This window comes from Dermochelys coriacea, chromosome 2, assembly GCF_009764565.3.
Source record: "Dermochelys coriacea isolate rDerCor1 chromosome 2, rDerCor1.pri.v4, whole genome shotgun sequence".
Taxonomy (NCBI): domain Eukaryota; kingdom Metazoa; phylum Chordata; order Testudines; family Dermochelyidae; genus Dermochelys; species Dermochelys coriacea.
In genome coordinates, this window is record NC_050069.1 from 42,199,717 (window position 1) to 42,214,800 (window position 15,084).

A 15,084-nucleotide genomic window follows, 5' to 3' on the forward strand; every position below is an offset into this window, starting at 1 on the left:
ACCTTTGAAATGCAGGGCCTCTGGACCACACATTTGTTTTTAAAAGCCCTTTTCTGCCCAGATGGGCTGGCCACATTAAAATACTTTTTGGACAGGGTTTAGATGAATAGGGTGGGAAAAGAATCCTTGAAAAAATTCTCCTGCCCCTCTCAGGTCATGTGATCCCTCTCCACTGACTCTTTGCTCAGCACTGCCAGAAACAGTTTGTTTCCTATTTGTGAATAATACATTTGTCTCAGTGGCTATGTCCACACTGCACACGACTAACTGCGGCACGTAGGGTATGTGTAGCTCTGTGCCACAGTGAAAAGCAGGTTACATCCACATTGCGCTGTATACTAGATGCATCAGTGCGGGAAGGCAGCAGGATGCTACACTGCTAAAAATAGTAGTGTAGAAAGGGGAGCCATTTAGAGTCCATACCCACAGGGTTCATGTGTGTCTTTACTATACTCGCCTAAGCAGGGCCTCGCTGGCTATTTACAACTGTGCTCGGGCATATTTAGCATATCTACTCTCCACATCGCCATAAGTAATGTGCAGTGTAGACATACCCAGTATTATCAGACAAACACACGCTTTTCCTTTCTGTATATGGCCAGACAGTTCCATAGGCTGCAAACATCCAACTGGAAGGCAATTTGTCTAAGGTCTTGTCTACACAAGAACATCACACTGGTTTAATTTAAATTGGCTTTACAATGATTAGTTAAACTAAACCACATGAGGACACATTTCAGTTTAAATTTGACTTACTTCAGTTTAGTTAAAGGTGGTAAAGAATCTGGTTATGCTAATCAGATAGTCTCATTTCAGGTTCAGAGTCTACACAGGGTTTTGCACACCAGTTTATCAAATCAATTTAAAACAGTGTTAAACTAGCGCAAGTTTTTGTGGAGACAAGGACTAATAGTTTGGACATCTGAATATGGCAGCCAATATAGCAATTCCAGCTATGCGTATTCAAGATCTAAGTCTTGTTTGAATACACTGCCAACTAGAAATGCAATGTGAAACATTTTTCTCAACAAAACCTGCAGTTATACTGAACCTTTGAGTTTTATCACAAACTTCATACTTGTGCCATGTTCATCATAAGCTTTGCTTACCTTCAGGAGCCTTTAATTGAAACTGAGTCAATTTACAGCTTTGATACAAAATCATGTGGAAAATTCAGATTTCCCCATAACTTCACCTTGAAAGCAGGTGAAATGCGGCAGTTTTAACTGAGTTTTGCTTTGAAAAGTTTGTGGTGCTTCTTTGAGTCCAAAACTGCAAGTAAAACTTGGAAAATATGTTCTGTCCCAGTTTACTGGTTGCTCCTTAAATCAAAGCATGGAGATTCACTAATTACATACATAACACTGATCCTCCTTCAGGACCACACCTGTATCCGCACATCTTCCAGATTTCTGTCCTGGCTGTTTCTGTTGCTGACTAACCTGGGAAGGATTCTCTGGGGACAAGTTTCAGAGTAGCAGCCGTGTTAGTCTGTATTCGCAAAAAGAAAAGGAGTACTTGTGGCACCTTAGAGACTAACAAATTTATTAGAGCATAAGCTTTCGTGAGCTACAGCTCACTTCATCGGATGCATTTGGTGGAAAAAACAGAGGAGAGATTTATATACACACACACAGAGAACATGAAACAATGGGTTTATCATACACACTGTAAGGAGAGTGATCACTTAAGATAAGCCATCACCAACAGCAGGGGGGGGAAGGAGGAAAACCTTTCATGGTGACAAGCAGGTAGGCTAATTCCAGCAGTTAACAAGAATATCAGAGGAACAGTGGGGGGTGGGGTGGGAGGGAGAAATACCATGGGGAAATAGTTTTACTTTGTGTAATGACTCATCCATTCCCAGTCTCTATTCAAGCCTAAGTTAATTGTATCCAGTTTGCAAATTAATTCCAATTCAGCAGTCTCTCGTTGGAGTCTGTTTTTGAAGCTTTTTTGTTGAAGTATAGCCACTCTTAGGTCTGTGATCGAGTGACCAGAGAGATTGAAGTGTTCTCCAACTGGTTTTTGAATGTTATAATTCTTGACGTCTGATTTGTGTCCATTCATTCTTTTACGTAGAGACTGTCCAGTTTGGCCAATGTACATGGCAGAGGGGCATTGCTGGCACATGATGGCATATATCACATTGGTAGATGCGCAGGTGAACGAGCCTCTGATAGTGTGGCTGATGTGATTAGGCCCTATGATGGTATCCCCTGAATAGATATGTGGACAGAGTTGGCAACGGGCTTTGTTGCAAGGATAGGTTCCTGGGTTAGTGGTTCTGTTGTGTGGTGTTTGGTTGCTGGTGAGTATTTGCTTCAGATTGGGGGGCTGTCTGTAAGCAAGGACTGGTCTGTCTCCCAAGATCTGAGAGAGCGATGGCTCGTCCTTCAGGATAGGTTGTAGATCCTTGATGATGCGTTGGAGGGGTTTTAGTTGGGGGCTGAAGGTGATGGCTAGTGGCGTTCTGTTGTTTTCTTTGTTGGGCCTGTCCTATAGTAGGTGACTTCTGGGTACTCTTCTGGCTCTGTCAATCTGTTTCTTCACTTCAACAGGTGGGTACTGTAGTTGTAGGAATGCATGATAGAGATCTTGTAGGTGTTTGTCTCTGTCTGAGGGGTTGGAGCAAATGCGGTTATATCGTAGCGCTTGGCTGTAGACAATGGATCGAGTGGTATGATCTGGATGAAAGCTAGAGGCATGTAGGTAGGAATAGCGGTCAGTAGGTTTCCGATATAGGGTGGTGTTTATGTGACCATCGCTTATTAGCACCGTAGTGTCCAGGAAGTGGATCTCTTGTGTGGACTGGTCCAGGCTGAGGTTGATGGTGGGATGGAAATTGTTGAAATCATGGTGGACATCAGACGTCAAGAATTATAACATTCAAAAACCAGTTGGAGAACACTTCAATCTCTCTGGTCACTCGATCACAGACCTAAGAGTGGCTATACTTCAACAAAAAAGCTTCAAAAACAGACTCCAACGAGAGACTGCTGAATTGGAATTAATTTGCAAACTGGATACAATTAACTTAGGCTTGAATAGAGACTGGGAATGGATGAGTCATTACACAAAGTAAAACTATTTCCCCATGGTATTTCTCCCTCCCACCCCACCCCCCACTGTTCCTCTGATATTCTTGTTAACTGCTGGAATTAGCCTACCTGCTTGTCACCATGAAAGGTTTTCCTCCTTCCCCCCCCTGCTGTTGGTGATGGCTTATCTTAAGTGATCACTCTCCTTACAGTGTGTATGATAAACCCATTGTTTCATGTTCTCTGTGTGTGTGTATATAAATCTCTCCTCTGTTTTTTCCACCAAATGCATCCGATGAAGTGAGCTGTAGCTCACGAAAGCTTATGCTCTAATAAATTTGTTAGTCTCTAAGGTGCCACAAGTACTCCTTTTCTTTCTGGGGACAAGGTCTTCTTTGTTTTTTCCAAGTCCTAGTCAGCAATATTAAAGAGATGATCCAAGGCTATTTAAGTTCAAAGCAAAGGAAATCACAAATGAAGGGAAACCTTTGCACAAGTGAAACCTCACGAATTTTGCTGCTAACTAATGAAAAACATGCTAGCTCAGATCAGAACAAAACAAAACATTGACAATTTCAGAAATATGTTAAAGTTAATATTGAGGTTCCAGATAGTGTTATTGGAAAATGAAGACTGGGGAAGACTTTTGCTCAAAAGAGTTGGAGCTACCATGACTATGCTGGAGGTACTTGAATGGCTCTTTGCAAGGGGAAGCAAATCACACTTTTAAAACTTTTAAATGTAATTAGGTTTTATTGTGGGTTTGGGTTTTTTTTTTAACTTTTGTTTGCTTTGAGATCTTTGGACTTGGTGAGATTCTGCAGCCATATCTGAAACAATAAGAATTTGGAAATAAAATAATACCAAGGTGAATGACTGGATGTTATAAAACACCAATAAAACATCACAGTGAATGACTTTACATTCCCAGGAATCCTATAGTCTATCTCAGTGGTTCTCAACCAGGGGTCTGAGGCCCCCCTGGGGGGCCGCAAGCAGATTTCAGGGGGTCACCAAGCTAGCATTAGATGCGCTGGGGCCCAAGGCGGAAAGCCAAACCCTGCTGCATGGGGTTGAAGCCTGCGCCCTGAGCCCGCCATCTGGGACTGAAGTTGACTCCTGATCAATGTAGCTTTGTGTGGGCCCCAGTGACATAAGGCCCCAGACAATTGCCCTGCTTGTTACTCCTGAATGCTGGCCCTGGCTTTTATATGCAGAAAACCAGTTATTATGGCACGGGTGGGCTGTGGAGTTTTTATAGCATGTTGGGGGGGTAACATTTCACTCCATATTCTTTATGAAAATATGCTCATGATATGAATATGACGTAACTGAGATATACTTTATGCAAGATGGCTCATGTAAGATATCATTGGAAAGGTTATAATTTACTGAATGTGATTATCCAATTTGTATGCCTGTATCGTTTCTGTATCTGAAGTTAGGAATATTGACCACGTATCTGTATTTCATATGTGCTGCTCTGGGTGTCACCTACAGCTAGCCCTGCAGGTGCAACAATGAAAAGCCAGACAGGGCTGATGACCCATTAGCAAAGACAATGGACTGTGAAAGAGCTTAATCTTCCTGTGGATGCTCCAGACAGCCTGAGAGTAATGGCTGCCACAGCCCTGCAGAGACATGGTCAGGGTCACTTGGTACTGGACCCACACCCTTTGGAATGCCCGTGTTTTTCTACTGGAAGACAAAGGGTTCCCACCATACCCAAAATCTATATAAGGCTGGGAAGTGACATCATCGAGGTTCTCCTCTGCCTCCCCACCCAAAGAGACACTGAAAAACACCTGGAAGCAAGAACTGAACTGGGGGAGAAGGGTTGAGCCCAAGCTGGAAGGGCATCTGGCTTGTAATAATGCCTGAGATCTCAAACTGCAGGCTGGAGCAGCTGCCTTTCAAGACTTTCTGTAATCTGACAATATTTAGGGTGAGAAATTACTATTTGTAGCCAATTTCTTTAATGAATCAACCTTAGTTTGTGTGTTTTGTTTTATTTGCTTAGTAATCTGCTTTGTTCTGTTTGCTATCTCTTTAACCACTTAAAATCTGCCTTTTATAGTTAATAAAATTTGTTTTGTTATTAAGCCTAGTTTATGTAATTTCTAACTGGGGGGCTAAAAGTCATGAATATCTCTCTTCACATTGAGGAAGAGGGTGAATGTTTATGAGCTTGGGCTATGCAGATTTTTCTATACAATGCAAGACAACATACTTTTGGGTTTATCTCTCACGTGTGTGCTGCAGGAGCCTTCTCACACAGAACTGATTTCAGTCTGTCTGCAGCTGGGTGTGGCCCAACCTGTGTGTGTGCTGCAAGAGGCAAGAGAGCCTAATTCAGCAAAACAGGGAGAGGGAATCCAGGCTGGTGGAGCAGGAGAGTCTCAATTAAACCCCAGTACATCAGGTGGCATCCCAGATAGGGGGTCTAACCCGTCACAGGGGTCCTCAGAAAGAAAAAGGTTTAGAACCCCTGGTCTGTCTGGCAGATTCTTTTCATTTCATGCATTACACAGGAAGACAGTGGTGGGTACTGTCCACTCTTCCTCAGCCAAGCAGTAACAAAATAAAGCTTTTGGTACAGTCAGTTCAAGAAAGCTCATGTGTAACCTTTGGGTGGGCTAGAGTTCACTTCATTACCCTTCTCCAGTGCCTAGAAAAAACCAAACCCAACTCCCACAGAAGAGTAGTTGGAGACCCAGAGTTCAGGTTCTAAGGATTTTCAGCAAGGATTGCACAGGGTCAACCTCCCCACATTCAAGTCCCAAAAGGAACTAAAGAAATAAATTTAATTAAATAACTTTATAAAATCTTCTGATAAAGAAACAAATAATAATCTAATTTTTACAGCATGAGATGGCTATTTTATAATCCATAGATATTATCTTCAGTTATACATAAACAGAAATAAAGAAAACAAATTAAAATCGGAACAGTTCAGTCCCCAGAAATACACTGAGAAGAACCTGAAAGTTCCCAAAAGCTTAGGATTTGTACACCTACGTCTCAGTTAGAATCTTTGATCACCAAATCTATACAGTCTGCTGAGTCTAAAACAACATCTTCCCTCCACTTGCTTGTAGGGATCTTCAGTAGGAATTCAGGCAGACTCTTCCTCTGCTGAAATCCCTGCTAGCCATTCAGCTAACTCATTAACCAATCACTGCGTTACCTATATAGATTTAAAGAAAACCCGGTTACAAGGAAATACAAAACTGAGAATAGCAAAATAGAAATGACTCTTCCCCCATTACTACATTTAAAGAAAAGTTAGTGACTCAGATTAGTTGAGACAATTTAACTAGAACAGTTTGGCTAAAATAAAAACATTTAAAGCATACAGTTAAAATAGAAGCAATTATTTTTCCCTCCCAATTTCCCCTGGCTATAATTAGCATTGTGCCGCTTCCCTGTTAGAGGGTTAACAATATCACTGATCTGCTGCAAAATGCGTCAGAGTTAGGGACGACAGCCTGCTTCCTAGTCCTGGGTTCAGCTTCTCCCAGCTCACACAGGGCACATGGCCTTCTGCAAAGCAGCTGCCCCGTCTGTTTGCCCTCATGGAGTCTGACCCACCAGGGAATCTACTGGAGCAGACCCCAAACTACCACACCAATTCCAGAAGCTTCTGGATATGGAGTGCTTAATCTGCCTGCGCGAGTGGTTCGTTCGATCCCGGAGCCTCAGGCAATCATGGATGAAGTAATGCAATTTGTTGAGCCCAACCGTCAATTTGTAAAAGATTCCATCAGGCTTGTTAAAAGATGCACTAAGCCAGACAGAAAAGAATTCCAGAAGATTGCCATGGCAACAGCAATAGGTTTTGCGATAATGGGATTTATTGGTTTCTTTGTGAAGTTGATCCATATCCCTATCAACAACATCATTGTTGGTGGCTGAACACTCATCAAGATCTGTTACCTGAAGTTTGGAGTGATGGACAATGGGTGTGGGGGGCTTTTTTGCTTACGAATATTCCATAAGTCTGTATCTTGTTTGTTTACTGCTATAAACCAGGCTAAGATTAAACAAACAAACAAAAATAACAACAATGACCCAGATACAGCTCACTCCTACCTCCCCTCACCATGGGTCTCTTAAAGAGATATCTCCCTATTAGGCACATGGGTTACACAGGCACTTCCCTAGCCTATATAAACACAGGGAGAGACGGTTTTTCCAATAAGGCCATTTGTGGGGCATTGTAAGGGTGAAATTGTGACTCTGGTGGAATGATTCTGAACCTCTTGGGAAGGCTCTTGTTTTGTTGATGTTAAGAGGATTGTAACCTTTTGCTTTACAGGGCATGCGACCGCATCTTTCCCCAGATACAAAGTATCCAGAATGCAATAGCTTGAATTCTTGCAAATATGCCAGCTTTGCAGCATATCACTCCTACTTTTACAACTTCATACTGGTGTCTAGAAGAGTCATGTATTGATTTATAAGTTCTTTTTATTCACTGACATTAAGAGACTTTCAAAGGACTTGCTACATCATGTTTCTCTGATCTCCATTCTATTTATGTTCCAGATCATCCTTTAAGATGCAAATTGGCTGGCTATTTAATTTGCTCTGAATTTAAAACTCAATGATAATGGGAAGTAGAGCTTTCCTGCAGTGACATACTCCTGAGTCAAATTCACTGCTGGAGAAAGTGGGCACAATTCCACTGACAGGAATGGCATTGGTCTTACCATATTCCCCTCGTCTCTGGAACATATTTTGCTTCACCCAGGAGAACTTTTACTTCATGATCTTTACTAAAGAGTAAACTGGAAAAGAATCTTTGCTGCCAATTTTAATTTTCAATCCTGTTATTTGTCTTATAGAATTGTACATCAAGCTTTGGGTTTTATAAAAAGTATAAAACAATTTATTAAGGGCTAGGATGTTTTTAAAGTTTGGTAGCTCTAAAATCTTGTCCAGAAGTAAAAAGGCAGAGGCACACTTTTAGTCCTGTAAGGCTTCTCTAGATATATTTTAGTGAGATGCAGATAGTACAGTCAACTGAAAAGCACTGTCTATATAGTCTTTCTGCAGGAGGGTTTTATTTCATACATTATTCACGGGTTGCTGCAGTGATACCACAAAGTTGGTGCACTTGAAGAGGGAGAAAAGAGAGCAAAACACTTGTGGGTTTTTTTTTAATTTAATTGTGAGAGTTGCTGCACATTGTATAAACAAATCATCATAATTTAGATTCATAGCAACATGATCTCTTTCCTGAAGACAAAAGAAAGGCCAGATTTTTGGTGATTGAAACTTCTGGTTAGGCAGACCGGGCACTAATTTCACACTACTGCTAATTTACAAGCTACACAGCAGTGAGTGACAGCAAGCCCAGCCATGAACCTTATTACAACGAACAGTCTCAGTACAAAGAATAAGTAAATTGGCTCTTACTACTTAAGTTTGGCTAAATTGCACGTATCTAAATTAATGGTGACAATGTTTGAAGCTGTCTCCAAAAGGAAATGTTTGACAAAAATAATTCAAGGTGACAATTTGTTTTAAAAATACAGTTTTAGTTTCACCTTAAAGTGCAAAGACTAGTTTCCTGTAGCCAAGTTCTGATGCAATTCCCCTTCAGCAAAGAGATGCAATTAATATCATATATCAAGTGAAGAGCCATGGATTGGCATGTGAAAAGGCACATAACTGATATATTTGATAGTTTGAAATGTAAGTTATCAGGAAATAGTCTTCCTTCAGTCATTGGCACCACTTCAGAATTTAACATTAACTTCCTATAATGACAAATTCTCGTTGTCATTAATTGTGCCTAGTAAAAAAAAAATGAAATAAAAGCAGGATGAGTTTGTAATAAAAATAGGATATAGTGGAAAATCCTGCGATATATGATGAACCCTTAAGTGCTTTGTGAGGGATGATGCTTCGTTATATGTGCTAAAAGTTCAGTAACCACAGAGAACAGAAGTAGAGAGAAGGTGTGTCCTTGATTTCAGTTGCTGTACAGCACGGTGGACAAGGGTGGAACCTATTTTTATTTGCATAACTGTCTCCCTTTTCACTGTGGCAGAGCTCAGTATTGAGAAAACAGGACGATTACCTTCAGATAAAATCAAAATTGACACTTTAATAAACTTATTGTGCATATTTTTATTACACTAACTCTCACCCCTGAGGAAAACTTCAAGGTTAATATATTTCTCCTCTTTCTAAACCTAGGGGTTTCTATTTCAACATTTCTTTCTCTCTCTCTCTTTTTTTCTTTTTTTTTTTTTTGGTGGCTTTTCCCTAGGAGTTACAGGGAAGAACTGTGGAAATCTCAACAATTTCAGTGTGCAGATGTCCAGTGCAGGCCTATTTTTGAACAAATAGGAAATTCTCCACAGTTCCTACATTTTGTCTGGTTTGCAGTTAAATCCATATCAAACCAACAAGCCGTACACAGTTTTCATCCCAAACTTTGAATCAGCCCAGGCTGGCTGGATAGGAAAGGTGGGCCGAGGTGTTGGAATTCAACTCTTATTCACATTTGGGATAGAGTTCATTGTCAAGGGTGAATCAGATCTAGGGCTGAGGTCAAGATGATGCTGAGAACTCACTAGCTGCACTCTGAAGATCAGCTGTTACCATCAGGTCATGGCCCAAAGGTGGCAGAAATCTCGGGAAAACGGATGATTTACCAAGGTTTTGGCCACATCCAAATGTAAAAAACAGCCCCCTTTCAGTTTTGGATGAATCAAAACCAGAGAGCAGGTATGGGTTTAAGGATTGCCAAGACCACACAGCAAGACAGTGACAGAGCCAGCATTAGAACTTGGGAGTTCTTGGCTTATTGTCCCATGTTCAAACCACTTTAGACCAGGTTTATTTGTAAAAAAGAGATTTCTCAAAAAAGCAAATTTTTATAACACCTTAGTAAATTTAAATTAGGTTAGAATGCTGGTAATTAATGGCAGCATCCATCCTTTTTCAGAACCAATGAGAAGAGGGAGTTTGCTATTTTTTAAAAATTGAAGATCAAGTGATCGCTCTATTCACAGTATATATAATATTAAATGCTGTCTTTCCACATTTGTAAATATTTCTTAAGCAAATCACCTCTGTAAATCTGGCTGATGCTTATCTGGAGTTGACATCTCATTTGTGTATTTCCCAGACTTTTAGGGCAGTGTCATTGAAAAGAATTCCAAGCCTATTTTCAATTTTAGATCTTATCCTACAGTTATTTTAAACTGTGCTAATCATTTTTTCCAGAGAGGAAACAAAAAGGGATTTGAGTTTGGGTGGGGGAGGGAAGGGAAATCTGTCATTTAATTTGCCTGCATAATACACATTTAAGAGAGACCTTTTTAAAGGTTTTAGTTTTACATTAAAAAATTACTCCAGCTGATGCAAAAACCATATGCCTCTATTTTAAAAGATCATCTCCCACAGTGTCAATAAAAATTAGTATATGATAAACAATGCTTGTGTAACTGGGTATTTGCAAAGTCTGCAAAGTTTGCTGAACATTGATGTCTTATTTAATCTTACATATCAAACAGATTTAGAAGCATTATAGTGGCATCTCCCAGACTAAAGGCAGTAGAAGTATATATCATGAATGCCTGCTCTGTCCATTACTGTGCAGCTGTGGAAGAGATGGATAAAACTTTCAAAGATATCTAACAAAGAACATGCAGCAAACGTTTACTTGGTTCTTTCACTTTAAAGATATTGTCAAGAGCTCTATTGACAGCCATTGCCGTTCCTGCTTGTGTGGATGCAGCTCTGAAATGGCTGAGATATAGAACATGAAAATTATTTGACTTTAGTGATTTCACAATGTGGTGACAATTCTATAAATTACAAAACTATTGCATGTTTAAAAGTTAGACAGGTGCTGTAGTTTTTAATATAATTCAGGCTATCAGAAAAACAAACTAGCAAACCAAAACCAAAACCAAAACCAGGGAGTCTTCCACCAGGGCCTGGAACTGCTGTTGCTTGTCCTGTGGGATGTCCTCCAAGAACTCTGCCAGCTTGGCATAATTATTAAAATCATACTTTGCCAGCAGAGCCTGGTAAGTCAATATACAGAATTGCAGGGCTGCGGAGGAGTACAGCTTGTGATCCTTGAGTCCAGGTACTTCACCGTCTTATCTGGATAAGTGAAGGCAGAGGAGTGCTCACATGCCCATTCCATGGCCATGTGCACTTCCGAGGCTGGAGTGGGTTAGGAAAAAAGAAAGTCAACCCCCGTAGATGGCACAAATTATCTACAGCAGAACTGGCGGTACCAGGTCATGCTCTGAGTTCTCTTCCGGGTCCGAGCCAATTGGTTCTGGCAGAGGTGCCCATGTGGAATGGTACAAGACTATCAACAGTGGGTACAGCTGGTAATAAGGGTACCATGTGGGCCATTGCTGCCAGGACGTTGGGCCCTGAGGGAACTGTGGGCCCCCAGGGTATGGGTACCACCCTTGTGGGACTGGAGAGTACCCTGTCTGGTGTGGCAGATGTGCTTGGGAGTCTGAACTATGGGAGACTAGGGAGAAGAACTGCTCTTCTGTCGAGAAGCCCTCAGAGTCCAAAGAAACCTCCAGTAGTGGTGGAGCTGTGGTTGCAGACGGTGCCGCGATCAGCAGAGGTGGGTCCCAGCTGAGGAGGATTGGTGAATATGCTGGTTTAGGAGGCTAGAGAACAGAGAGAAGTGATGAGGGCGGGTACAGTAAGTTGAAGTGTGTCACCAGGAACAACAGTTCCATCCATCCCAGTGTCCAGGGCATGTCCCGCTGGCCATTGAACTGAGGGGGTGTGCAGAGCAGAGCCTGGTGTGTCCTGACAGGGCAGAGGGGCACGTCCCAGTGGGCTGTCTCATCGCTCAATTGGCACAGCGGCCATCAGTGCCAGCACCTCTCTTTTCCATTTGGCCTTGACCCGTGTCTTAGGGACTGAAGTGGTGGGGTTTGCACGCGACATCTCGCCCAAAAGGGTGACGCTCGGTGAGGAAATGCCATGAATCATAGTAATCTGCAACAGGGAGCTGCTGCAGTGTCAGTTAGAGTGCTTGCAGCTCTCCTTTGCCTTGTTGGGGGTGCCATTGGATTTGGGTGGGAGGTGGTGGGTGGCGAGGTGCATCTCTCCCAGGCAGTAGAGACAACGAGCATGTTCATCGCTCTCAGAGAATGAGCGAGGGCACAAGACACAATTTTTAAACCCCGGAATGTGGGGCATAGACACAACTAACCAGGTCGGGGCAAGCCCTGTATGGCGTGACTAGCTAAACTAACTATACTATTTACAGAACTAATAAAGAAAGAAATGGAACGAAATAACTATATACAAACAGGTTTCAGAGTAGCAGCCGTGTTAGTCTGTATTCGTAAAAAGAAAAGGAGTACTTGTGGCACCTTAGAGACTAACAAATTTATTAGAGCATAAGCTTTCGTGAGCTACAGCTCACTTCATCGGATGCATTTGGTGGAAAATACAGAGGGGAGATTGATATACACACACAGAGAACATGAAACAATGGGTTTTATCATACACACTGTAAGGAGAGTGATCACTAAAGATAAGCCATCACCAGCAGCGGGGGGGGAAAGGAGGAAAACCTTTCATGGTGACAAGCAAGGTAGGCTATTTCCAGCAGTTAACAAGAATATCTGAGGAACAGTGGGGGGTGGGGTGGGGAGGGAGAAGTAACATGGGGAAATAGTTTTACTTTGTGTAATGACTCATCCATTCCCAGTCAGTTTTTTTCCACCAAATGCATCCGATGAAGTGAGCTGTAGCTCACGAAAGCTTATGCTCTAATAAATTTGTTAGTCTCTAAGGTGCCACAAGTACTCCTTTTCTTTTTGCGAATACAGACTAACACGGCTGCTACTCTGATTCCCAGTCTCTATTCAAGATTAAGTTAATTGTATCCAGTTTGCAAATTAATTCCAATTCAGCAGTCTCTCATTGGAGTCTGTTTTTGAAGCTTTTTTGTTGAAGGATAGCCACTCTTAGGTCTGTAATCGAGTGACCAGAGAGATTGAAGTGTTCTCCAACTGGTTTTTGAATGTTATAATTCTTGACATCTGATTTGTGTCCATTCATTCTTTTACGTAGAGACTGTCCAGTTTGACCAATGTACATGGCAGAGGGGCATTGCTGGCACATGATGGCATATATCACATTGGTAGATGCGCAGGTGAAGGAGCCTCTGATAGTGTGGCTGATGTGATTAGGCCCTATGATGGTATCCCCTGAATAGATATGTGGACAGAGTTGGCAACGGGCTTTGTTGCAAGGATAGGTTCCTGGGTTAGTGGTTCTGTTGTGTGGTGTGTGGTTGCTGGTGAGTACTTGCTTCAGATTGGGGGGCTGTCTGTAAGCAAGGACTGGCCTGTCTCCCAAGATCTGTGAGAGTGATGGCTCGTCCTTCAGGATAGGTTGTACATCCTTGATGATGCGTTGAAGAGGTTTTTGTTGGGGGCTGACGGTGATGGCTAGTGGCGTTCTGTTATTTTCTTTGTTGGGCCTGTCCTGTAGTAGATGACTTCTGGGTATTCTTCTGGCTCTGTCAATCTGTTTCTTCACTTCAGCAGGTGGGTATTGTAGTTGTAGGAATGCATGATAGAGATCTTGTAGGTGTTTGTCTCTGTCTGAGGGGTTGGAGCAAATGCGGTTATATCGTAGAGCTTGGCTGTAGACAATGGATCGTGTGGTATGATCTGGATGAAAGCTAGAGGCATGTAGATAGGAATAGCGGTCAGTAGGTTTCCAATATAGGGTGGTGTTTATGTGACCATCGCTTATTAGCACCGTAGTGTCCAGGAAGTGGATCTCTTGTGTGGACTGGTCCAGGCTGAGGTTGATGGTGGGATGGAAATTGTTGAAATCATGGTGGAATTCCTCAAGGGCTTCTTTTCCATGGGTCCAGATGATGAAAATGTCATCAATGTAGCGCAAGTAGAGTAGGGGCATTAGGGGACGAGAGCTGAGGAAGCGTTGCTCTAAGTCAGCCATAAAAATGTTGGCATACTGTGGGGCCATGCGGGTACCCATCGCAGTGCCACTGATTTGAAGGTATACATTGTCCCCAAATGTGAAATAGTTATGGGTGAGGACAAAGTCACAAAGTTCAGCCACCAGGTTAGCCGTGACATTATCGGGGATACTGTTCCTGACGGCTTGTAGTCCATCTTTGTGTGGAATGTTGGTGTAGAAGGCTTCTACATCCATAGTGGCTAGGATGGTGTTTTTAGGAAGATCACCAATGGATTGTAGTTTCCTCAGGAAGTCTTTTCCTCCTTTCTCCCCCCGCTGCTGGTGATGGCTTATCTTAAGTGATCACTCTCCTTACAGTGTGTATGATAAAACCCATTGTTTCATGTTCTCTGTGTGTGTATATCAATCTCCCCTCCGTATTTTCCACCAAATGCATTCGATGAAGTGAGCTGTAGCTCACGAAAGCTTATGCTCTAATAAATTTGTTAGTCTCTAAGGTGCCACAAGTACTCCTTTTCTTTTTATATATACAAACAATCATTCTCATAGAGACTACGAGCATGCAAAGAGAAGATTCTGACTACGACCAGGCTGTAAGAGGGAATTGAGGGGGCATCACCCCACACGGCCTCTTATAACCTCACATGCAGCATGAGGTAAGGTAAGATGCGTGTGCGCACCAATGGCCAACTGCTGCTAAAACTTCTCGCTCCGGTGCATTGCGTGCCTGCACACCCCCACGTTTTGAATATGTAAAGGGACCATCACTCGAAGAAGAATTTTACTTTTGGATTTTTTGATTTGAAATGACTGTTTCAAAATTGCCTCCAATTAAAAAAAAATATGTTAACAAGTACTTGAAATTGAAACAAAATGTTTCATTTTGAGTCCAGCAAAATGGTTTATTTGACCCGACCCTGGCTGTTTTTAACTTTTAAACTCTGAAATTTTCACAAAAAATATTTTTGGGTCTACCCCACATGGGTTTTTTCTCCTTTCAGAATTGCCAGCCAACCGAAAAGTCAGTTATTCACACAGCTCTAGTCCTGACTTCTGTTTCTATTAGTGCCACTGG

At 42.0% G+C, this 15,084-nt stretch overlaps 1 protein-coding gene across 1 annotated transcript; it reads left to right on the forward strand.

Annotated features, from left to right (window-relative positions):
• Positions 1-6,687: 6,687 nt before the first annotated feature.
• LOC119851720 (protein transport protein Sec61 subunit gamma-like) lies at positions 6,688-7,076 on the forward strand. Its single transcript, XM_038391983.2, has one exon. It carries the CDS (start codon positions 6,750-6,752, stop codon positions 6,954-6,956), a length of 207 nt encoding a protein of 68 aa, XP_038247911.1. The 5' UTR covers positions 6,688-6,749; the 3' UTR covers positions 6,957-7,076.
• The last annotated feature ends 8,008 nt before the right edge of the window (positions 7,077-15,084 follow it).

Coding starts and splice junctions, on each gene's coding strand:
- LOC119851720 (XM_038391983.2), top strand. CDS start 6,750: ATGGATGAAGTAATGCAATTTGTTGAGCCCAACCGTCAATTTGTAAAA.